Source organism: Ctenopharyngodon idella, chromosome 6, assembly GCF_019924925.1.
Source record: "Ctenopharyngodon idella isolate HZGC_01 chromosome 6, HZGC01, whole genome shotgun sequence".
Classification (NCBI taxonomy): Eukaryota; Metazoa; Chordata; class Actinopteri; order Cypriniformes; family Xenocyprididae; genus Ctenopharyngodon; species Ctenopharyngodon idella.
Window position 1 is genome coordinate 6,726,726 of NC_067225.1, and position 26,487 is coordinate 6,753,212.

Consider the following 26,487-nt stretch of genomic DNA (forward strand, 5'->3'; position numbering starts at 1 on the left):
TATAGGTGCCATTCAGGGGCGTTTTCAAAAGGGCCTTTATATTTCCAAAAAAATAGCCTCAGGGTTCATAACATTATTAATTTCACAAAAGTGTGTGTGTGTGTGTGTGTGTGTGTGTGTATTTGAGTATGTGCATGTGTGTTCAATAGACTTAATTAACAGTGTTATCAAGTGTGTGTGTGTGTGTGTGTGTGTGTGTGTGTGTGTGTGTGTGTGTGTGTGTGTGTGTGTGTGTGTGTGTGTGGTAATATACTGTCCCAGATTCTGGCGTTCTGAGCTTTGATCGGGTTTAGAGGGGACTTGCTTGTTCTATCTCCTGGAAAAATGTAAGGGACCTTCTGAGAATATAAAGATCAGTGCTTCATGGTTTTAACTAATGAAGCCAAGACTGGGATGTTGAATTACGACTTTGTTTGCTGGAAGTGCCTCAGCCATTATCTAGAATGACTCTTTAGAAACAAAGCTTCACCTCTTACTGAGATACATTATTTTCAATGGAAGGGCCAGTCGGAGATGTCCTTTCTTGTTAGCTAAACAAGACCATGATGCCCTCTGGTGGCCAATATTGCACTCAATCACTCCTGATGAAGGTCATTGTCTGTTCAAGTTGTTTATTAGTGGCGTTTGCTTTATAGTTGAACAAATCTTTATTATTATTACTATTCCTTTCGATTTTGGGATAACATTTGGGAGATTCATCCAAAAATCACTTATATAATTCAAAAGGTATTGGTAAGTTTTTTTAATGTTTTTGAAAAAAGTGTCTTATTCTCAGAAAGACTGCATTTCTTGGCTAAAAAAAATACAGTAAAAACAGTAATATATTGAAATATTATAATTTCAATATATTTTAATATATAATTTATTCCTGTGATGCAAAGCTGAATTTTCAGCATCATTACTCCAGTCTTCAGTGTCACATGATCCTTCAGAAATCATTCTAATATGATGATTTGCTGCTCAAGAAATATTACCATATTATCAATGGTAAAAAGAACAGCATTTATTTGAAATAAATATCTTGTTCATGTCTTTATTGTCACTTTTGATCAATTTAATGAATCCTTGCTGAATAAAAGTATTCATTTCTTTCTAAAAAAATTTAAAAAAAAAAAAAAAAATCCTACTGACCCCAAACTTTTGAACAGTAGTGTTTTTATTTGAAATTTTAAAACAGTAATTTCAGTATTTATGTCAAGCACAGTCCAAGACAATTACATGATTATGTCCTTTATTATGTCATAAAATACTTTAAAACCTTCTTACAAAAAGCACAGAGACACTGAACACTTGTTTAAGGAAGAATCTGACAGAACAAGAAGACTCTGCCAACCTGCAGCAGCCCACGGAAGCTCCAGCCACTTGAAAGCTCTAAAAACTGGGGTCAGAGTCTAGAGTTTCCACTGATCAGGAGGTGAAGAGAGACTTCAGGACCAGCGCAATTTCCGAACTGAGACAGCATGTTCCTGTGGTCGGTGGAGCGCAGCTGTTCTCCTCGTCTTCTCTGTCATCAGTTCACCTGACTTAGTTCAAAGTCCCAAGTGAAGAAATCTGGCAATTGTATCACAATGTCAAACTTTCTTATGGGTAATATATGGATTGAAACATGGATTGAAAAATGTCTCAATTTATTGTTTATAGGTATACATCATCAAAATATCCCCTGAAAAAGAAAAATATCTGGATTTACCCATATATAGGATATATATTTATAATAGATGACATTTGCCTCTGTGCAGTCGTCTTGCCTCAAATGATGAAAGCAGCCTTATGATTTCATGTTCTCCATTCAAGGGTTTGTTTGATAGTTGACTTTACACAGTGTATACTTGTTGGCCTTCACTTGTTATCATTTCCAGCTGTACTGAGGATGCTGAAATCAAACGTACGCATTCCTCCCAAATTTCCTGCCAGTGAAGCTCTGGTCTGGTGGATCTTTCTGAGGAGTCTCCGGGTTCTTGCCCATCTTTGTGATCTTGGTTCGTGTTGAAATGAAAGATGTGGCACCATTGTAGGAGTATTCCCTGGAGAATGATTTCAAGCCATTAGATCAAAACTATATATATATAAAGTTATATAGAAATATAATTACTAAAAAAAATACAATATAATTACATAAAATGTATTTTAATATAATAATATAATTTATTTTAAAGGCACAATCTGTATTTTGTCGCCGCTAGGGGTCGCTAAGCTCTTCAAAACAATAACAAAGGCGTAGATTGACGATGCAGTGAATGAGCGTTGAATCGTGGAACTTGTCGTCATGCCGATGGATCTAATAATGTTTATGGGGAAATAATGTTTATGGATGAGTGACACCACCAATATATATATATATATATATATATATATATATATTTTTTTTTTTTTTTTTTTTTTTTTCCCGACTGGCTTTCTTTGAGGGAGTGTATTTTGATGTGCTTAATCGGGGAGTGGACAGTTGTGCAAATGGACAGTGCACAACCATCTTCGGTTTCTTCGGAAACCGTTGAAGAAAGATTTACAGAAACCATGACTGTGGTCTGAAGCAGGGCGTGGCGATATGGGTGCCACACGCGAGTCCCGGGATATAAAGGAATGAGGACATTTCATTCTACCGAAATACTCGCAAATGCTGAAATACTACTCATACAGGTCAGGTTATTTGACGAATTAAAATTGTGAGGTAACGCAGCGCTGTTTCACTTGGTCTCACGTTACACTATCATACTAAACTGCATTTGAGTGTGTTGAAAGTTGTAATGGTATTCTATGTATTAGTTTGTTGGCTGTATGAGACTAACAGTAAGCTATATCAACATTAGAATATCATACTGATGATTCTAACATTTTATCATGTTGAGCTATATAACATTGATTGGTCTTATGTACATTTGCTTGTCTATCTAATAAAGTGCATGAGCGGCGTCTCTGTCAAGTCGAAGTTTGTCGCAAAGCTCTCGCCATCTCCACAACGCCACACCGATATTGATCATCATCAATTTCATCATTACATCATTGTCAGGTGACAAGGGGCGGGCACTATATAAAATTGTGAATTTCTCCGAATTTACAAATTCTTGGAAACATTTAGGATAATGTAAGTACACAATTGAACGAAATATATAACACTGTGCATATCTTACATATTTTTATATGTAAAATATAAAAATATTAAAAAGGCACTGTGCCTTTAAGAAATTGTTTCTTAAAGGCACAGTGCAGTAAATAAATTAATTAATTAATTAATTAATTAAATTTATTTATTTATTTATTTACTGCACTGTGCCTTTAAGAAACAATTTGACCATTTAAACTCTTGTTAGTTCTTCTGGTGTTTAAGAATATTTTTAAAAGACTAAAAATTATACTAAAATATACTTTTTTTCTATGTAAATTATACTTATACTAAAAATTACTGTGAATGGACAGGCCATGTTTCAAAGAGCATTTGTTAATATTTTAGGATGCTGACATGAAAATTTAAAATTAAATGACCTTTTTAACCCTCCTAATGCATTAAAAAAAAAAAAAACTGTACACCTTTTGCATTCCAGGGTCTGTTTGGACCCGGTGGAACGTAAACAGTCATAACTTAAACATATTATAATCATAACATATTTTAACCAACTTCTCATTCATGTACAAAAGTTTTACAGTTTTGAATGTTTTTTTTTTCTTACTATTACTTCATTTACCCCCTTTTTATTTAAAAAAAAAAATTAGAAATTCTTTGAAATTAAAATTTTTTCAAGACCTACAGCAAAAACCAGTGTGATGCAAGAACAGATATATTTGATCAGTATATTTATGAGACATTTTATTTGAATATATCATTAGATGAAATTTATAAGAACATATAAAGTATGAACTCCATTGACTTCAATTAATTTAATTCATTTGATATTTATAACTCATGACTGCTCAAAACATTCTAAATTTATGAAACCTACATAATCTTTTTTCTAACGAAACAACATCAATATTACTCTTCAAACAAAACATATTAATTTTACTTCCATAAACTTTTACTTTCATATGAAAAAAGATAATAAACAGCTTGAATCTCATTTTCATGCTGCAATGGTTCATCAATCGGTGGTAGCAGATTGAAATTTGGACTGTTTCTTTTCCAAATCCTCTTTCCGTTTTCAAACTTAGACTATTTGGTCTATGAACTTTTGCTCTACAAACACATTAGGACATTAATTTGTTTGTCATTTGATTTTAATTTCAAAATTATTGTGTGTGCATGAGCGAGCATGTTTATAATCAAAATGCAGCCACAGTGGGAAGGAAAAAATGTGTGCGAGAGTGTAGGAAAGAGGCTAAAAGTATTTTACAGAAGAAATTTGAAACAAATCTAACTAATAGATATAAGAAAAAAGCCACAGTTCACTTTCGAGTCAAAACGGACCTGGATGCAAAAGGTCTAACAATTTAGTTTAAATGGTTATATCTCCAACATTGTTTGTTACAAAAAAAATCAGAAAAAATAAATGGTGTGTATTTTGACCGTCTTAATAAACTTACAAAATTTCATCGTTGTACTAAAAACTATGGATTTTTTGTACCTTTTCCGGGTCAAAACGGACCCACATGCAATAGGAGGGTAAATATATATATATATATATATATAAATTAATATAAATAAACTATTTTAGAACCCCTTTAAAACAAGTGACACAGTATGTAAGTGGACTATCTAAGAATCAGACCTGATGCTGAATCCCTCTGTCATGGAAAAGCAAAAGATAAATCCTCCAAGAATGCTGAGAACAGATCCTGCCCAGCCAATGAACAGGGCCGCCCCGAGTTCAAACCTAAATCCAAACAGGCAAAAATACCGGCGCTGGTAACAGACGATGGGATGCATACAAGAAATTGCGGGAAGAATGTTACGATGGGATTCTATTGCTTACTTCTGTTTCACAAATAAGGGGTCAAAAAACTCTGACGTTATCCGGTGTGCGTAGAGCGAACAGGCGGTCATAGAGCAGATTCCTGTAGAGAGGAAAGGTGTATAGTTACAGGATACTCTCATTCTGAAAAGTGGGAATTGCAAATGCTGTAGAAACCATGACCTATGAGTGACATTTACCACTGAGAATAAAGTGTAGTCCACATAGACAGGTGATCCTGGCTTTGGTGGTCTCTGATCCCCCTATTTTAGTACACTTCATGCCCACTAGCGCCAGGATAGCTCCAAAAAATCCCAGGCACACAGCTGAGATCATCAGTCCACGACACACCTGGATATAAGCTGCAGGAACAGGAAAGCAGAAGCAATATATATTCCAGGGAAAGATTTATTGTACGATCACTAGGATGAACAGGAAGGTTTTTTTCTGCTTGCCTGGTCGGACCAGTAGATCAGATTTCTGCTTGCTCTATAACATTTTCACTGGTGCCAACACACAAAAAAATGATAGATTACATACAGTTATTGATATTGTATCATTTAAATATATAATTTAACATAATTATTGGAATAGTTCACCCCAAAATGAAAATTAGCCCATAATTTAATCACCCTCATGCCATGCTAGGTGTATATAACTATCTTCTTTCAGCCGAATACAATCAGAGTTATATTAAATAATATCCTGGCTCTTCCCAGCTTTGTAATGCCATTGAATAGTGCCCGAGTCAGTCAGGGTGACCTCTGACCCGACGTATGACGTAGGCGTAGCGTAAGCTTAGGTGAGAATTGACGAAAACTGAAGCCCAGAGGATAGAGCAAAACAAAACACCGGTCACGAATTAGAAGTCTAGGTCCGTTCACACAGAATGCGTTTTTCTACTCCAATGCTCTACTTTCCCATTGTTTTTCTATGTAAACACGCGTTTGACGGATGTGCATGACCGTTACGCAAAGACGCGTTCTGTGTGAATGGCCCCTTACAAAACGCCGGTCACAAATTAGAAGTCTAAGGGGCCATTCACACAGAACGCGTCTTTGCGTCTAAAAATGTGAGACGCAGCGCTCAGGAATGGTTTTAAAAAAAGCGCAGCGTAAAACACGAGGGTGTCGAGACGCGCTTTTGAGACGTGATGCAATAACGACAGTAATGGAAATAATAGAAATAGGCAAACAGCAGAATTGATAGATACGAGTTTTGACATGGAAAAAAGAAAACAAGATAATAATGAGCGCCTCCTCCGCCATGTTGCCGTCAAATAAAACAGTTGACATGCCAACTTGCTACTGTAAACAGAAGCTCGCAACGCTTGCCCCGCCTCCGAGTTCTTCTAATTGGTCCACTGTTTTGGAACTGACATTGATGAGCGGTGCTGCGTGTAAAAGTTGAACGAGACGCGAGCATAACGGTCATGCACGTCCGTCAAGCGCGTGTTTACATAGAAAAACAATGGGAAAGTAGCGCATTGGAATAGAAAAACGCGTTCTGTGTGAACGGCCCCTAAGGCTGCATCCAAAATTGCATACTTCCCTACTATATAGTAGGCGAAAACAGTATGTGACAAAAGAAGTATGTCCAAATTCACAGTAAGAGTTGGCAAAAAGTACCCGGATGACCTATTCTTCTGGCGAAATTCTGAAGTGTGCATATGATGGACACTCACGGGAAAGGATTTGTGAATGGAGGTGACGCAACGCAAATGACGGTGATAGGTCATGTGATAATGACAACATGGCAAATGTAGTACATCCAGATTATATTTATACTACACACACCCAAACTATGTAGAATGTACTTTTTTTAGCGGTTGTGAAGTAATTATTCAAAATAAGTACCTACTCAAGCGAGTATGCGAATTCGGACGCAGTCAATAACGAGAAGTTTTAAAGAAAAATGTAAGAGGATTTTGATTTAACAGAAGAGGAGCTACATCATACATCGGGTCAGAGGTCATTCTTCTGCCGGAACTCAACGTGCGTATTGTCACAATCACCAACTGGAGTGCCCTTAAGAGCCACCAGTGGGCACTCCATCACAGACTATTGTCATTCTCTTACGGACTTCATTCCCCATAATCCATTGCCTGGACTCATCAGCACTCATTGCTTTCAGCTGTGTCTCATTTACCTTGTTAGCTCACCCTATAAAAGCCTGGTCTATTCAGTCAGTCATTGCTAAGTCTTGTATGTGTCTGTACTGCATTTCTGCACATTCAGTTTTAAAGGTGCAATGTGTAAAATTTGGGAGGATCTATTGACAGAAATTCAATATAATATACATAACTATGTTTTCAGTGGTACATAAAGACCTTACATAATGAACCGTTATGTTTTTATTACCTTAGAATGAGTCATTTCTATCTTATACACCGCGGGTCCCCCTCCATGTCAAGCCACCATTATGCGCCGGCATGTTTCTACAGCAGCCCTAAACGGACAAACACTCTACAGAGCATGTTTAGTCACTATGTTGTTCTTCTTCTAAATCGTTCGTGTTTTTAGAGGCAGCTTGCATCGTCACTAAGTTGAATACGCACAAAGTAGTAGTAGTTGTAGTCATCTGGTTTATTAGAAGCAGAGACCGTTCTTTGTTAGAAGTAAGAAGAAACCTCATTGCTTCACACAGGCTACTCTCTGCTGTCTCAGACGATGACATCTTTGTCTTGTGTCGACCAGATGGCCACCGAAGCCTCTCCGAAAGGGAGGGGTGTGAGGGGTGTGCACCGTTAGTTGCAGTTCGCAACCTCACCGCTAGATGCCGCTAAAATTTACACACTGCACCTTTAAATATGGATACTTTCTTACAAAAACGCATTGCTTCATGGATTACTTTTATGATGAATGGATGCGCTTTTTGGAGCTTCAAAAACTCGGGCACTATTCAATGCCATTATAAAGCTGGGAAGAGCCAGGATATTTAATAAATATAACTCTGATTGTGTTCAGCTGAAAGAAGAAAGACATATACACCTAGGATGGCTTGAGGGTGAGTAAATTATGGGATAATTTTCATTTTTGGGTGAACTATTCCTTTAATAATAATAATTATTATTATTAGAGAAATCTGCAATAAACACCTAAAATGACACGATCACTATAATTATACAGTGAACTCCAAGACAGCCATAAATTCAAACTTTCAATGGAATATAATGGCATACATGGTGAAACATGCCGTCATTCTTGCAACTTCATCTTACAACACCTCATCTATATGTTATAATTAGTGTTGGGGAAAGTTACTTTTAAAAGTAATGCAGTGCAATATTGCGTTACTCCATAAAAAGGTAACTAATTGCGTTACTTGGTTACTTTTTATGGAAAGTAATGCGTTACATTATTTTTGCATTACCTTTTCTCACCTGTGCTGGGCTTGCTTGTTTGTTTTTTAATAACAACAAAAAAAAAGTTATATTGTTGGCAAATGTAAAGGTTCTTTCACAGCAAAAGTGAAATGAATAAGCCTCAGGCTTAAGGAAATGCAAATTCATGCCTGTACAGTAGAGGGCGCAGCTCAAACAAACTTTTCAGTTAGTATGGTTGAATTGGATCATCAAAGGTCAGCAGCAAAGACATTGGTTAATAAAGTGAGATTAAATACATAAAGTATATTTGTTTAAATTTAATATATTTAATTATTGCAGGTTTGTGCAGTATTCTGAGATTGCATTTCATTGTTGTTGTTTTTGTGCAAGTGAGATGAGTAAATGCCTGTTCACATTTAGTCTAAAGCTACAATAAGCATCATGTTCACACAGCGCAAACAACGCCTCTGCACTTACTCCTGATTTCTCTCAACATTGGGACAGGAGAGCTGTCAGTAACTTGCATTACTTATTTGAAAAAGTAACTTAGATATTTTGTTGTAAATTTCAAAGTAATGCATTACTTTACTAGTTACTTAGTAATCTAAGTAACTAGTAAAGTAATCTTAAAAGTAATCTGATGTAACTCAAGTTAATTGTAATGCATTACCCCCAACACTGGTTATAATGTCACTATTACTCCCATTGATGTACTGTACACTGAAAATGGGCCATACACCTTAGCAGCCACATAGCAACGTGCTAACAAAAACTCAGAACACCTTAGCAAGCATATAGAAACAGCATGGCAATCTCTCAACACATGTAAAATCTTTCATTAAACTCTCTAGTTAGCCGTCAAAGAGGTCACATCACAAATTCGCAGTGCCTCAAACATGCCAATTATGCATTAAAAACATTCAAATATTACCATTTAACCACCTGCTTTTGCACGGCAGCCTGAGGGAACAAGCTCTCTGTGTGTTCTCTCCTGTTTGTGGCTGTGCCATCCAGGCATAATTAATCTAATGTGTGGTTATTAAAAACACAATTTTTCTACTTGCCTTGGATACTGTGCATTTCTGCAGGTTGTAACTGAAGTAGTGAGTCAGAAATAGAGTTTGAGACAAGTCTGATCATTTTGTATCTCTTTTTACCTCCACAGAGCTAAAATTTTTGAATTCTTAAACTGGTGTCAGAATTGTGTTAAATGCATTAAGCACAACTATAACACAATAAACTCCCTGTTTAAATGGTCAAGTGATCGGTTTGGCTTCGGTTTGTTTGTGTTGTGGAAGCTCCTGCCAAAACAGCATTAGGGCAATCCAACACCATGCTACTCTTTTTCCAAACAATTAGACATCTGCACTCTCTGGAGGAAGGAAAAGGGACCAACAAATGATCGGTGATTCTCAAAAACATTCAGACCATTCATTCAGACAAGAAGTAAAAGTCAATAAATGTTTAAAAGCAAGTAATAAAGTACCATCCAGTGCGAGCATAGAAGGAAAGTCCTTGCAGTTGGAGACTCCGGTTGAATCCGTAACACATGTCTTCCACAGATTGGACCAAAAGGTTGCTGTGGTGATGACTGTCCCATCCACTGATGACACTTTCCAGTAGTCAGTTGGGAGCGTGGAGGAGATTAGAATCCATCCAGATATGGTGAGAAGGAAGGCAATGATCTCTGTTGCCATATTCCCCATTTCCCAACGTTCTATTAAAGTTAAATGCAAAGAAGCAGGAATCAGTACATTCATAAGGGGTTCTGAGTCTGGACTGAACGGTTTGTTGATGGGTCTTCCCCCCAAAGCTGCTTTATATTCAGCAGGGAGGGCTCTGGCTACTAACCTTTTCAACCAATAGCCTTTTGTTTTCACATTTACTACCCACAACATGCTCGCATGCACACACCCACCCAAACATCACTCTGCAAGAATCATTTTAAGCGAGTCTGCAAAGATGCTGGAGGTCAAGAGGTGAGTACATTAAAGATGAGTGTTATTGGAAGGGCCTGAAAAGCCAATGCTTCCAGCGGATATTGGGGAAAAGTGTTCAGATAAGGGTCTGATGTTCGAGATAGATCTTTAAAGCATGTCATTTTGCATATAGGATTCATTTGGACCAGTGTTATTTTATATTACCCAAATTTAACCCAAAAATGAAAATTCTGTTGTCATTTACTCACCCTCATGTCGCTCCAAACCCATAAGACTTTCGTTCATCTTCGGGACACAAATGAAGGTATTTTTAATGAAATCTGAGAGCTTTTGTCCCTCAATTGACTTTGAAAAGTTCATAAAGACACCGTAAAATTAATTTATATGAATTGAGTGGTTTAGTCCAAATTTTCTGAAGAAACATGATCAACCGTACATGCTTTGACACACAAGAATAAACCTCATTGGTTCTTGCAGAAGCTCAAACGCACCGCATAACACGAGAATGAACCTCATTGGTTCTTGCGGAAGCTCAAACGCACTGCATAACACGAGAATAAACCTCATTGGTTCTCGCATGTCAAACATGAGCTTCCGTTTACCATAACAGATGTGTGCGGTGATAAATGTTTATATGTGAATCAGGGCCGTAACCACCCTAGACTTTATTGAGGGGGAGAAGTCCCCCCTCCCCAATAATTAGAAATGTATTCCCCTATACGTATACCGCTGTTTGTTGTAAGGATCACAAGAAGTTTTAAAAGTTACATTTTTAGCTTTAGATTTAATGGTGAAAGAGTGTGTGGTAACATGTAGTTTAAATTGATTACTTAATAACTGTTCTTCTTTCTTCGTCTTTATTCACTTTTAATCCAATAATTATTTAATTCTTTCAAATAAAGACCAATAACACCCCTGCCCCACACACACACACACGCACGAAGAGAAAAAATAAAACTTTGGTACCCCCGTGAATAAAAGCCTACATTAATTAGTGTTTATCATATAAAGCGAACAAATCTCTTCAGAAAATTTGGACTAAACCGCTTAAAGGATTAGTTCACTTTATAATGAAAATTAGCCCAAGCTTTACTCGCCCTCAAGCCATCCTAGGTGAATATGACTTTCTTCTTTCTGATGAACAAAATCGCAGAAATATTAATAAATATCCTGACGCATCCGAGCTTTATAATAGCAGTGATAGGGATCAATGAGTATGAGCTGAAGAAAGTGCCTCCATCCACATCCATCCATCATAAATATAAGCTCCACACGGCTCCAAAGGCCTTCTGAAGCGAAGTGATGCGTTTGTGTAAAAAAAATATCCATATTTAACAAGTTATACAAGTAAAATATCTAGCTTCCGCACTCAACATACGCAGAAAGTGTAAAACTTTTGCAGTTCACAAAGCTTACGTTACATCCTACGCCTTCCCTATTCAACTTACGGAAAAAGTGTAACTGATGTGACGCCAGTTTACACTTTCTTCATAACTTCAATTCGGAAGGCGGTCTGGCGGAAGCTATATATCTTACTTCATAACTTGTTTAAATATGGATATTTTTTTAAACAAACGCATCACTTTATTAACCCTCTGGAGCCGTGTGGAGCACATATTTATGATGGATGGATGTGGATGGAGGCACTTTCTTCAGCTCATACTCATTGATCCCTATCACTGCTATTATAAAGGTCTGCAATTATGTTCATAAGAAAGAAGAAAGTCATATACACCTGGCTTGAGGGTGAGTAAAGCTTGGGCTAATTTTCATTTCAAAGTGAACTAATCCTTTAATTCGTATGGATTCGTTTTACCATCCATTTATTAACTTTTTTGAAGCGGTAACTTTTTCAAAGTGGTAGTTGCGTAGACTGTTAATTGAGGGACAGAAATCTCTCAGATTTCATTAAAAATATCTTCATTTGTGCTCCCGAAGATGAACGAAAGTCTTACAGGTTTGGAGCCATATATGTATATGTAGATGCCAATTTCATCCACTCCAGACACGTCGACGCTTCCGCCATTTTGGAATGGTCAACATTTCAAATGCCATCGTCACTCACAGTAAAAATCAATGAGTTTTCTAAGATGCCACAACATTGTGCAGCCTCTGGTTATAAAAACCACCGAGATCTAAATTCCCGAAGAAATGGGATAACCTTCATAGGTGAGAATGTGTTGGTTTGTGTTTGTATAGTATATGTATTAACTCATTATTACAGTTTTTTAAACTATGGTAACTTTTTAATGTATTGTTAGCTAACGCCTTCGTCTTGTTGTATTGCGTTAGATTAGCAAAATCATCTGCTGAAAGTTTTTTTTTTTTTTTTAATTTTAATTTTAGTTAAGGTTTTAGTAATTTGAGTTTTTTATTTTGTCATTTTTATTAGTTCAAGTTTTTTGTCTATAGTTTTTTATTCATTTTATTTCAGTTTTAATTTTAGTTCATCAAGGGTTTTTTTTAAGTTTCATATATTTTATTTTATTTCAGTTGATGTTTATTATCAAAAATGTTTTTATGGTTTCGGTTTAACTACAATAACCAAGATTTGGACCAAGGTTGAGGTTCTAATCTGAGGTTTCATTGCCATCTAGAGGTACTGTAAGAATTTGGGTAAATCCTCTTTGATTTGAGAATCAAAAATTATTTATTGTTATATAAGCACCAGTTTTATATTTTGTTGCTATTCATGTTTTTGCATTGGTCCTTCAATTATGCTTTTATAATGCACATAAAAGAGTGCTTCAAAACTCGTAGGAGAGAGTGCATGTAAAATATCCACACTGTCTAGAATTTCAGTCATGCTTCCTGTGTGAAAACCACACCTTGAGCTTAAAATAACAGATCTTCACTTTACTAAAATGTCACCGGTGTTTTACTGCTGTTTGATAAAAAAGGGGTATTTGGCAAGAATATTTAAATGGTAAATGTTTGTATGTGTGAGCTGGAGAGCATGTTCGTGTAACTAGGAGGCTCCAGTTAGCAGAGGTCAAATGGGTCTTCCTGCCTGTTTTCAGCCTCAGATCCTGTTAATGGTTTCCCTCTGTCCCCCAGAGGGAGTTACAAAACATAACCTGACCTGACCAAAACAGTGAGGCTTCTTCAGTCAACAGCTGCTCGGCTCAGCCAAGAACACATAAATTACAATTATGTAATGTTTGAAGATAGTATCAGTTACATTGACCATTTCATTTAATAACTTATTAGGTCAACAAAACAACAACGTTATCTTAGGAAAGTAACAAAACAGTTACAAAATAAAAAGTCTACAAAAATAACCTAACTAGATTTACAATTATGAAGAAACTGTGAAAAGTCACGTGGTTGTCAGTAAACGAGGCTTTGTTCCATCATAATTGTTTCAAAATGTTTAAAACGGGCTATCTCAGTGAAGTTACCTGACCTCAGATAAGTTTTATTATTTTAAGGCCACATTTGTATAATAAAAAAGGAAGAATGTGAGTTCAATTGTCTCTTATTGGCCTGAGTAGCCAAGCCCCCCATAAAACAAACTAAACAAGCACTACCACCCTGATCTCATGAGAAAACGTAACTACAAGCTGACGATTTCATATGAATTTGTCCTATGTGATTTGTACAAGAACATATGAAAAACGCAAGCATGAAGGTCCACCCCAAACCTAACTGTCAGTGGGGCATAAGCAGATAGTACAAAAACATACAAATGAGAATACAAATTCATACAAATTAGCCACTAATTGACCAAAATGGAAAATAGGTATACAAATTTGCCCAACAAACAGTCTGCACAGAAGCAGTGTTGAAACAAAGCATAAACAGACATAAAAACAACTCTGTAAATAATTTTTTTTACCTTTTTTTTTTATTAATTCACATTTGGTTGCTATGGCGTATAGGTAGTGGCTTATACTGGTCAAAAACGTGGTATTGGGTTAAAAGGCTTGTCTCCACCTTCAATGCAAGTCTATGACTCTGATCTATATATTAAACTATACACTCATGGGCCAATTTATTAGGTACACTTTGCTAGTACCAGGTTGGACCCCCTTTTGCTTTCAGAACTGCCTTAATTCTTCATGGCATAGATTCAACAGGGTGCTGGAAACATTCCTCAGAGATTTTGGTCCATATTGATATGATAGCATCAGACAGTTGCTGCCGATTTGACGGCTGATGCGAATCTCCCGTTCCACCACAAACAAAAATGATCTAATGGATTGAGATCTGGTGACTGTGGAGGCCATTTGAGTATAGTGAACTCACCGTCATGTTCAAGAAACCAGTTTGAGATTTGTGACATGTTATCCTGCTGGAAGTATTCATCAGAAGATGGTACACTGTGGTCATAAATGGATGGACATGGTCAGCAACAATACTCAGGTAGGCTGTGGAGTTTAAACGATGCTCAATTGGTACTAAGGGGCCCAAAGTGTGACAGGAAAATATCGCTTACACCATTACACCACCAGCACCAGCCTAAACCGTTGATACAAGGCAGGAGGATTCATGCTTTCATGTTGATTACACTAAATTCTGACCCTACCATCTGAATGTCGCAGCAGAAATTGAGACTCATCAGACCACGCAACGTTTTTCCAATCTTCTGTTGTCCAATTTTGGTGGGCCCATTGCAAATTGTATTCTCAGTTTCCTTTTCTTAGCTGACAGGAGTGTCACCCGGTGTGTCTTCTGCTGCTGTAGCCCGTCTCCTTCAAAGTTTGACGTGTTGTGTGTTCAGAGATGCTCTTCTGCAGACCTCAGTTGTGAGCGGTTATTTGAGTTACTGTTGCCTTTCTATCAGCTCAAACCAGTCTGGTCATTCTCCTCTGACCTCTGGCATCAACAAAGCATTTTCACCCACAGAACTGACGCTATTTTTTCTTTTTCGGACCATTCTCTGTAAACCCTAGAGATGTTTGTGCTTGAAAATCCCAGTAAATCAGCAGTTTCTGAAATACTCAGACCAGCCCATCTAACTCCATCAACCATGCCACGTTCAAAGTCACTTAAATCACATTTCTTCTCCATTCTAATTTGATCTTCAGCAGATCATCTTGACCATGTCTACATGCATTAAGTTGCTGCCATGTTATTTGCTAATTAGATATTTGTGTTAATGAACAGGTGTACCTAATAAAGTGGCCGGTGAGTGTGGATCAGTGGTCTATGACAACAAAAGCAACTAAATAAAATGTAAAATTACTAACAACTTCTTTTCCACTGAACATGTTAGAGAGACATTCTCTCTTATGCCCGTGAGGATGGATGATTCAAAACAGCCTGTAATTGTTCTTCAGGTGAGCTGTTGCTGAGTGATACAAGGTCAGCGAGAACGTCAAACAAAATATCTGCTGTCATAGCAACCACATAGATTCCCTCGAGGAGATCCCTGTTCTCAGTCAGATTAAACACATGCATAACCTCCAATGTGCAATTATATTGTTGTAAATTACATGTGTGAAATTAATCTTGCCATATAAAAGGGAGAAGCTGGCACTTTTATGATTTCAGAATGATTCAGATGGGGCAGATGGAAGCATGCTGAGTGAGGTTATGCAGTTATTCATTTTCAGGAAGCTTAAAGGTCACAAACCTCACATCATCATGACGTAATACTATGACTTTTCAGAAAAATGTGAAAGACTCAAAAGAATCACACAAAACTAGTTTATATTTGCATTCCAAACAGAGTACCCTCAAGTGAAGTTAACTAAGATTTACCCATGAAAAATGACAGAACGTTTTATCAGAATGACTTCATGGTTGCATTCCCAAGAAAGCTGACTGAACATGACAGTACATGCTTATGTGCAGTGCCTATTTATTCAGTTTTAAAATATTTAATGCAATTACCGCAGCATCCGTTTTTTTCTGCCATCCTTAAGCTAGCATTACATTATCGTGACTCGTGCGCACAGAAAGCCGCTTCAAACAATCCTGTAAGACCTGCGTTCATCTTCGTAACACAAACTAAGATATTTTTGATGAAATCCGAGAGGTTTCTGAATCACACATATGGCAGTAACGTCATTGCACCTTTCAAGGCCCATAAAGGTAGTAAAAACAACGTTAAAATAGTCCACGAAGATGAACGAAGGTCTTAAGGGTTTGGAACGACAGGGTGAGTAATTAATGACAAAAATTAACTAACCCTTTAAAAAAAATCACTCACTGCTCTTAACTGAAAAGTTTTGTCGCTTTAATAAAAATTAATATATATTTTAATCTAAATTATGCAGTGAAGACTATGAAGTGTTTGATAACTGCTTTGATTCTGGATATTTCCTACCTGTTAGATCAAATATTTAAAATATACTGTCTTTATGTTGTTTCTACATTAATTTGGAGATTAAATATGAAATTATTAGCAATATAAAAATATATTAAAAACTTTAATGTTAGGTGTGATTAATTACTAGGGATGTAATGATACCTTCATGTCACGATTTGATACAAAACACGATACTGTACTCACGATATGATATTATTGTGATACTTCGAGAAATATGGTAAGAGGTTAACAAAAAATGAAGTGTTGATTAAAATGCTAAATTTGGTATTAGATTGGGAGTAGAAAATGAACTTGGTGCTGGTAACCCAATGCAAAGGACAAAGTTGATACCAAAATAAAAATATTCATGATTCTGAAGCTAAAAATACAGAAAAATATGAATATGCTTGCACTCTGTCATTGACTAGTGTCACAAGTGAGGCTCCCGCACTTCCTCCCCAGCACCACCGGAGGGAGCCTTCACCGGAATATTGAGACCATCATTCAGACTACATTTCCCATAGGCCCTCATTCCTGGGACTGATTGCACACACACCTGCACCACATTACACTCACACTATTTAAGCAGCACGCACACACACACACACTGCGAAGTCTTGATTTGCCCCGGTGATCATTTCTAAGCGTTTTCTGTGGATTGTTTATACTGTTGCCGATTGGACCGTTTACCTCTTGTGATTCTCTGCTGCCTGCCTTGATTCTTGCCTGTTTACTGGACTGTGTTTGTTTGCCGCCTGCCCGGATCTCTGCCTGCTTCCTGATACCGTTTGTCTGCCGCCTGCCTCGACCATTGCCTGTCCCCGTTTACGTCTCTGCCTCTGCCCTTACCTGTGTATATACTATTCTTAATAAAAGCTGCAAATGGATCCCCATTCTGTTGACCCATCATTACAACTAGATATATTTAAAATAATTACTGGACTTTTTACTGGATATTTGGCATTATCAGGACCCACAAATATTCCCCCATTGCATTATTAAACATTATTTTCAACACTATAGATAGTAGTTTAATGTAGTACTGACCCTAAAACTCTGTAAACTTGAATTTTTTCTCACACAGTAATTTTCATTTTGGGTGAACTATACACAATACATATTGTCACTATACATGATACTTATTGTTGCATTTTTCGTATTGCGATACACGATATATTGTTACACCCCTCTTAATTACAGAAAAATGTGTGATTAGTTCATTTTTTTAATCGATTGACAGCACTATTTATCATGTAAATTATAGTTTTCATAATTTTCATGTCTCCTACAATAAAACATTTGCCTGTGAGAACAAGAGAGAATCCACAAGCTTGCTGTGTTTTCAAACATTGGAATGAACATTGGTTTTCAAAAAAACATTCCCAGAATGAAGAAATTCACCAGACTCTATTATAACCGGAATGCTGTTGATCCATATTTTATTGTTTTTTTCTGAGTCATGCAGTTTTCCACCAGAAATTTGTAATCCCTTATTGGAGCTTGGACTTTGGTGTAGAGTTCAACATGTTTAGCAAAGTAACAATGACTCAACAGTTACGCTTTCTTTGCATTACAAAGCATGGCATGGAAGTCAATCATTCAGTTCTAGCTCCTCCTTGCAGATTACGTTTGGATGATACTTTGTCTTGAAGGCTACAGATAGGCTAAGGGCCTCCCTTCTCACGTGTATGTGTGTGTGGGTCTGTGTCTGTCAGCATTACCTTTATCAGTGTAGCGGCCACCTGCCCTGTCTCATTGTGGGTCTCTCATCTTCTGTTCTTTCAGTGCTTTATCTATATCGGAAATCCAAGAAAGAGAGACGGAAAGAGAGAGAGAGATAGAGAGAGGAAGGAAGAGAGAGAATGAACATACATACAGTGTGTTTCTCAAAAAGGAATGAAAGTGATATGATTGGATTACAATGTACTTTTCACTGGTTATGATTTGAAATTCAAAATTTAGTGAACACATCGTTCCTTTGAATTCTTTAATGAATCACTCGATCTTGTTCACAAATGAATCCTTTTATTTTACAGTCTAATTTTTGGTGTATTCGTCATCTTATAAGAATTGGAATATAGTGCAGATGAAATTGTATGATACTTTTATGGTGCCTACAGACCCCAATTAATGTGATTGTATGGAAAAGAACAACCAGTAGCTACATTATTCAAAATATATCCATTTGTGTTTCGCAGAAGAAGAAGAAGAAGAAAAGTCATATGGGTTTGGAATAACATGAGGATGAGTAAATGATTTTCATTTTGGAACATTCTATATGTTAACAATAGAAAAGATTTGTTTTGTGTAACTTTTTGTTTTCTTCTGTTTAGACACTCTAATTAAAGATGATTGCTTCCAGCCACTGCATGAGTGGGTCGTGTATGCAGAGCTAATAAAGAACAGATGGTAGACAAGAAGCCTCCTCATCCAGTACATACGAAGCACAATAACACAATCTTCTGCTCTCATGTATTAGAATGGTCGACCAAATTTGCTTAAAAAAGAAATAAAGTTGTATTCTTCACTAATTCAACCTCACAACAATTTTCTGAAAATCTGCTGATTCAACCTGAGTTCGCTTACAGTTGGTCTCAAGCTCCTGTCGATCCTCCTCAAAGAAAATCTACAAATCCTACTACGGTAACGGTTTAGGTTATAAATATTAATTACATGACGTTCGCCCAGTTGGTCTGATTGGTTGCAAAGTCGAAATGAAAATGAGCGTGCTGTTGATTATATGAATGTTAATTAGCGACACTCAGCGAGGGTTACCAAGCTACGTAGGTATTCTCTAATTATTATTCATGAGATAGGTCTTCACCATAGTAGAATTTGTAATCTTGTCATAAGTAGGCTTGATCAGTAAAGTGTGTGTGTGAATATGTAAAACGCCTTTCCTATTAGCCCTCGGAGAGCCAATCAGAGTGACTCAGCTGCTCGGTCAGAGGCGGGGCTTACTCAGCGCTCACAGTAGGAAATGAAGGGTTTACCTCAGCCTGTAGTTACCGACATGTGCGTGTTAGAAAGTTACACAACAGTTTATAAGGTTAATGTCTCGCTCTGATAGCAGGTTATGCGTGGAGTGCCAGTGGCTGGCTGAACTGCAGGGAGGATGGCGATCGATATGGAGCCAATAAACAAAGATGCGAAAAGCAACCCTTCCGCAACGGCTAATCTCTTCTCACAGATATTTTTCTGGTAAGTGTTTACAGGAGAAAGAGGGTGGCAGATGATCAGTTATAGGCTATTTGGTGTTTTCTCCCGTCAAGTTAAAAGCCTTCATCAATACATTTAAGTGTTGTGGTTTTTGTTTCTTTATGTGTACATTGTCTAAAACTAAAGACATTATTAGTTCTACCTTATTTATTAAAGCTGGTACTGTTCAACACCCACTTCTTTACCTTCCAAAGAGGTTTTTTTTTTTTTTTTTTTTTTTTGGAGCAGTATTCACATTTATAGCTTTAATGTGTCGGCAATGCAATATCATGATATATGAGGGCACATGATGATAACAAAATTCTTAGGAATATAACCTTTGTATTCATGTTAGTTGAAAGCATTTCTGAAAAACTTGTATAATTACTTTATACAAAACAAACAAACATTTAACGACTCTACACTAGAGTCAGCTACACTATTTGATTAAATTTTTAAACACACACACATGAGGCATTAATATATTAGATAATATTAGATATTTTTGATAAAAAGAATCATTGTTTTTATTACACAGGGTAGAAATGCCCTTGTTGGTTATACCACACTGACATTGAATTGTTGAATAAAAGTTTTCCAAATAATATTTTAAAGCAGATTTTCTTCACTGCTTTTTTAATAGAAAGAAATAATAAAATAGAAGGTTGCCAAACTAGTTGAGACAATTTTTTTTTAAAATAAATTTCTGCCTTTTTTGTAATCTAAGAACAACATACAGTAGGCTTTTTTGAAATTAATCAGAAAATATTAAGAACTGACTTTTAATTTAGAAATTAAAAGCAGGTTTAATTATCTGTATGAGTCACGTTTTATTCTGTTATTTTAATGTAATACATTGGAAAAATGAAATGTCATATCATGGACCCATACGCAAATCTAGCTGTAAAGTCAATTTAGAGTAGTTTTTAGGTTTTGTTTTCAAACCCTTGATTCTCAGAAACACTCTTTGCAAAGCTGATAGAGGAGAGCATCTGTTACTGTCATTTTAAGTGATTGTCTACCTGCATCATGTATGTTGGTTTTGTTTAATTACTGCTTTCACTGTCATGGGACATGTGGTTTGTACCACATCACTCATCAATAATTTAGCATCCTTTGCCACGCACCTTTTAAAGCGTTCTGTTGACCAAATCCTTCTTTCTCTTCTCAATTGACATCAGCTGGCTGAACCCTCTTTTCCGTATTGGATCTAAGAGAAGACTTGAAGAAGATGACATGTTTAAAGTGCTTCCGGAGGACGGGTCCAAGAGACTTGGGGAGGAACTGCAGAGGTGAGTGAGCCGCTGGGAATAAACCGATTAAACAACAGGCTGTTCCCAAACAAACCCTCAGAAGACTTAGCGTGAAATATGAGAACAGAGGCTGGTGCGGTTCCCATTAGGTGTCGGGAAGGTGATGCTCCAACCGTTTGTGCATTGAGTGCATTATGCAATGTTGAGTTTTTGTGAAAGTCATTCACACATTAATTACATTGAAATGAAAGGATGAGTTTAGGGTGGTTTAGTATTCCTAGAAGAAGTTGTGGATGGACACATGGGACCTGAGGCAGTTGATCCTGGTGGTGTGGCTCAGCGGATTAAGGTCTGGCCTGGTAACCCTGGAAACCGTAGGTTCAAAATTCACAAGGGGACAGATTGCTCCAGAAGTACTGTCACTGTAGGCAAAATGTGCTGTAAGTTGCCTTGGATATTTGGCCAGGTGAAAACCATGTCAGATGACAGAGAAAAGCAATAGAATACATTTTCTAATGCCACATGATTAGTTAATCATTCATGTTTGTAACACAAATGGTGTGGGACAAGTTACACATCAAAATGTAGTATTTAGGGCTAGGCTATATTAAGCCCTTTTACAAGTCTTGATTTTGTTTTTGGGGTCTACTAAAACAGTTTTTCCATGCATGAATGTTCAAAAAAACACCTTATTTTTCACATATTTTACATAGTTGCAGCACCTCTCTTCCTAGTCTGTCAGTAACACTCTGGAGTAGGGCTGGGCGATAAAACGATAACGATATGTATCGCGATAGACACGTGATCGATATCAATAAAAAATGTGTTCGATAAAACGTTCAATATTTTTTTTTATTCTTCATCGGAAGAAAACAGAGGTTGCGAAGCAAGTTTGGTTGCATTAACAAAGGCACTCGCTCTCTGGTAACCTAGCAACGTAGGGAGTGACACACTAACAGCCAATCATGTAACAGTACCAAGTTTGGTTGCGCCATATCGTTGTCTCGTGCTGGTCTGCTGGATTCCTCTTCAGTAACCGGCAACTGATAAGCAGAAAATGAGTGCCGCAGCGAGCGAGGAAATTGTAAATAAAAGAGGAAAAGTCAGCTTGCCAGTATGGCAGTTTTTTGGATATTATAAGTCTGACCGTAGTCAGACCAATGTCGTCTGCAAATTATGCAAGACCGTCGTCCCCGCCAAGACTGGTAATGCCACGAACTTGATGTACCACCTTAGCCGCGCTCACCCTTTGGAGCACAGCCGTATTCAACCAACAACATCTGTAGCTGCAACACCGCACAACATTTTAATTATTTGAGTTTTCCATGGTTGTTGACATTTCTGTCTTAATAACTGAGGGGATTATGATCAGAGGAAGGTTAAGTTTAAAATAAAAATGTTTAAATGTAATGTATTTTTCTCCTGGTCCTTATTTTAAATGGGTCAGAAAAAATATCAATAATTATCGATATCGACCGATATGAAACACTGATATCGTGATACAGTTTTCAGCCATATCGCCCAGCCCTACTCTGGAGTACATTTCCCAAAAGCATCGTTAGCCAGCTATGGTCGCAAGCTCCGTTGAATTGTATTGGTAACGACCGAACTTGCGGCCATAGTTGTCTTAGGGAAATGCACCCCTGTTTAGTTCCTGTCTCTATGAAGCCCCTCCTTCTGAAAAGCGCAGTGTGCTCTGACTGGTCGGCTGGACCATTGTGTTGTGTTTCAGAAATGTCATGACCCTTACCATAACCACAAGTTTTATTGCACTACTAACTAACGCAATTCAACTAGGCATCGCCCCCCTTTATTTTGCATACGTCTTGGTAGGAATTATTTAAGGCAGCGGCTATTTACACTAAGTGAAAAAAGCATATTTTCTTAGCGATAGATGCTATTTACACTAAGTGCAAATAGATGTAGATGCTATTTACATTAAGTGAAAATAGCGATTTATTCTATTTACACTAAGTGTCAATAGCAGCATTTTCTTAGCGATATGCTATTGACACTAGGTGAAAATAGTGATACATTCTATTTACACCATGTAAAAGTATCAGTTCTTTGCAATAAATGTAAATAGTAATTAGATGCTATCTTACTTTATATTGGCAGATACTATTTGCACCTCAGTATTTTTGTACATTAACAGGATGCAATAATATCATAGTGTGTAAATGATTATATTAAAATGATTAAATGGATGCTGCCTTATTGGGAGAATAAAATCCCTCCCTGCACCTTCCCCAACCCTATCCAATAATTACTTTTATTAAACACTCATTAGGCCATTTATTTTCACTTTTAGAACATTATTTTTATTAAAAAGAATTATTCCCTGGTGTGAAATGTAAAGGGAAAATGGAAAAGAGCGAGCTCGGCAAAAGGCGAATTCGAACCTGTGTCGATCGCATTAAAAGCCAGGTCTGCGAGCCTTACTCGCTACTGCTGTGCTACTGAAGACGTTGAATTCCAACTTGAGTGGTCTAACCAGGCCGAGCTAGTGTAAATAATGTTTGCCAACAAGGGACGCTATTTGCACAGTGTAAATGGACACTCTGAAATTTTAAATGAGGGATATTGTAACATGTACCTTCCTGGAAGAAAACGCAAGACTACAATCGAGGTGTTTCAGAGAGTTAAGAAACAGTGCTGATTGATAAAGAGAATAACTCCCTTTGGAGTGATTTTGTGCTTTGTAAAATAGCAGACCTTTTTCATGCTCAAAAAGCAACATTACACACTAAAGAAAGTTGAAAATGTGAAAAAGCATAATAGCTCCTCTTTAAGCAACACAGATAATCTGTGGAGCCACAACAGAAGGGCACATAATTTGGAAGGTTCTACTGTTGCTATTACAGGACTGAACTCTTGGCAGAGGGTACAGAGAGCAGGATGTGAAGTTAACAGTCTGTCTGTTTTTCCTGCTCACTTTTATTTTATAGTTTTCAGGAAGCTACTCTGAAACTGAAGCTACAGGCTACTCATAATGTATAGTAGTTTAGCAGAAATTAAGCTACTCTTTTGAAAAAGTAGCTACAACTGCCAGCAGATAATAAAAAGTTAACTACATTAAAGCTATAGTAATATAATTATAGACAATTAAATGTACATATAGATTCATACATATTATATACATATAATATATATGGACTTGACAATAAGGACTGCCTGGGGTCAGCGTGAAAGACGCTCCGGACAGTTGACAGGACGTCATTGCGAAACTGTATCATTTGCATGTCTTGCCAATTTAAAGTGATTTTAAACCATTCAAGTGCAAGAAGACACGAAGGGGAGCTCAAAAATCGGTATTCACACGCTGTTCAATAAGGTCTTGATTTGACAAAAACAAAAATTAATTAAACAGTGAGTGCAAAAATTAGAAACCACCATAAAACCTAAATAAAAAAATAATGAACAGCACAATTTGACTAAATAATATATTATTTTGTAAAATAATTGTAATGTTTTTATATATTACTGCAAAAAAGGTGTAAAACACTGCACAGGCATCACTTTTATCTAACACTTATTTAATGCTCCTGAGTTGACTGTGCATCTTATTTGACTGACTGAAACTTAGAGTAATTTCTGATTTCATGTAGACTTTAACTTAAATACATGGTCCTTGTCTTACTGCGATCAATTCACCAGTCTTTCTAACCTTAATTCAAATAAAACTTGTCCACCTCTGAAAAATCGTTCCTTTTTTGCTTTTATGAAATGCAGCCTTTTGGATAATGTTTAGATAAACATTAGGGAGTAATCCGTTTAAAACTCATGACTACATTTGTCCATTTGGCTGACACTTTTATCTGAAAGCGACTTAAACTTAAATTTGGACTAAACCGCTCAATTCATATGAATTAGTTTTACGAAGTTTGTGAAGCATCAAAGTGGTAGTTGCATACACTGTCAATGGAGTGTCAATGGAGGGATAGAAATCTCTCAGATTTCATTAAAACATCTTTATTTGTGTTCCGAAGATGAACGAAAGTCTTACGGGTTGGGACGACATGAAGGTGAGTAATTGATGACAGAATTTCCATTTTTGGGTGAACTAACCCATTAAACTGCATTCAAGATAAACATTTTTATCAGTTTATGTATTCCCAGGGAGTCAAACCCATGACTGGTTTGCTTACGTTCTGGTATTGAATGGCCCCTTTTCACCATCCAGTAAATGAAATTCCCTATTTCTTATCCAGTGTCAAGTTTTATCTTATCACTTTTATTGCTCATTGAGTATCCTGTTTCATTCAGAAATATGTCACATTAGTAAAATGGGTTGCGTAAAATGGGTTACTTCGGTATTAATGGATATTACTGCGCAATTGAAGATTTCATGGTTTGTTCTTCACACAGCAAATAACACACACTGTAACATAAAGATCACTGCTCACTAAGTATGATTAGTCTATCATGTTAGTGAGGTTTTTTTTGTCACCTTGAGGTTTTATTACATAAGAACAGATAAGCAGATAAATGATTTGCTGACTCTTTAAACAGCAGAGAAAACCACTGATAATCAGCAGTCTCCCACAATGTTCTCATATAATCTCATTCTCCAGCCGTGAAAGCATGAAAAAGAATGACGACGAACACAATCCTGTCTTTCATTAAAAAGCACCTCCACACAAAGCGTTTCTCTAGCCTCTAATCGTGCACTTTAAAATGGATCATTGCTGGTTCGTTTAGCACAGAGCTCTGGGCTTTGACACTAATTAGTGAGGCTTTTATTGCGATCAGCAGCATGGAGAGCGGCAGGGCCGAGGCGTAAACACAAATGTTCTGCCTTGAAGTAAACTGTTGTTTGCAGATGTAGAATTTACTGCCGGACGTTGCTGCTGGAAAACATCAACTGAAGAGTCTCAGCAGCTGTTTTGAAGGAGCGCTTTAGTAGTTTTCCTGATTTGGCCAGAAATGGACCTTGTTTGGTCCGCATTTTTCCCTGTGTAATAAAAATCTTGATTCTTTAGTGACACAAAAATGTCTTCGTAGTGAAATCATTTTGTGGACTAGGGGTGAACAAGTTTATATGTTGAAGCAATCATACCATTATGTTGTATGTGAGATTACACAATGTAAGTAATAAAGGGGAATTATAATTCACAGATTGTTTTATGACATCCTCTCTCAGCCTTTTTAATTTATCCCTACTCATAATTTTTTTTTTTCTGACACTCGTAGCTACTGGGACCAAGAAGTGGAGAAAGCAAACAAAGAACTCAAGACACCAAAACTTACCAAAGCCATTATTAGGTGCTACTGGAAATCTTATGCAGTACTGGGATTCTTCACTCTTATAGAGGTATGATCTGATCTGAGACTTTGCCTGATGTTTTTTTTTTTTTTTTTTTTTTTTTTTTTGTAAATGGTACACAAAGTAAAGGCAGTAAAACCCCCCTCTAGTGAACTATAAGTCTGGTGTGTATTCACACTACATTTAGTTTAATTTTTAAACCAACTCCACTGACTGTCAAATGACACAGCACATCTTATAAATTCGGTTGATGATTCACCATCTTAATGCGAGTCACTTGAAGTGCATCACACAGGAGTCAGTTTTAAGAGTGTTTATAGAAGACTGAGTTGAAGCACATCCACAAGATCTGAGAGAAGGGTGGTC

General features: G+C 36.8%; 2 protein-coding genes across 3 annotated transcripts in view; one reads left to right on the forward strand and one right to left on the reverse strand.

Moving 5' to 3' along the window:
• Positions 1-1,214: 1,214 nt before the first annotated feature.
• cldn10a (claudin 10a) lies at positions 1,215-20,870 on the reverse strand. Of its 2 annotated transcripts, none has more exons than XM_051896922.1 (7): positions 20,730-20,870; positions 18,126-18,197; positions 9,695-9,925; positions 5,084-5,245; positions 4,905-4,986; positions 4,701-4,805; positions 1,215-2,024 (listed from the first exon to the last, which is right to left on the reverse strand). In XM_051896922.1, the coding sequence occupies exons 3-7, from the start codon at positions 9,912-9,914 to the stop codon at positions 1,880-1,882; spliced, it is 714 nt and encodes a 237-aa protein (XP_051752882.1). In that variant the 5' UTR covers positions 9,915-9,925; positions 18,126-18,197; positions 20,730-20,870; the 3' UTR covers positions 1,215-1,879. The 2 variants fall into 2 exon arrangements, with proteins under 2 accessions (XP_051752882.1, XP_051752881.1); XM_051896921.1 differs by lacking the exon at positions 20,730-20,870 and adding an exon at positions 18,991-19,224.
• abcc4 (ATP-binding cassette, sub-family C (CFTR/MRP), member 4) overlaps positions 19,353-26,487 on the forward strand; it is a 39,523-nt gene continuing 32,388 nt past the window's right edge. The window contains exons 1-3 of the mRNA XM_051896920.1: positions 19,353-19,605; positions 20,784-20,894; positions 26,049-26,169. Coding sequence (XP_051752880.1) covers positions 19,520-19,605; positions 20,784-20,894; positions 26,049-26,169 — 318 coding nt within the window. The 5' untranslated portion in view covers positions 19,353-19,519. The remainder of the gene's footprint in view (positions 19,606-20,783; positions 20,895-26,048; positions 26,170-26,487) is intronic.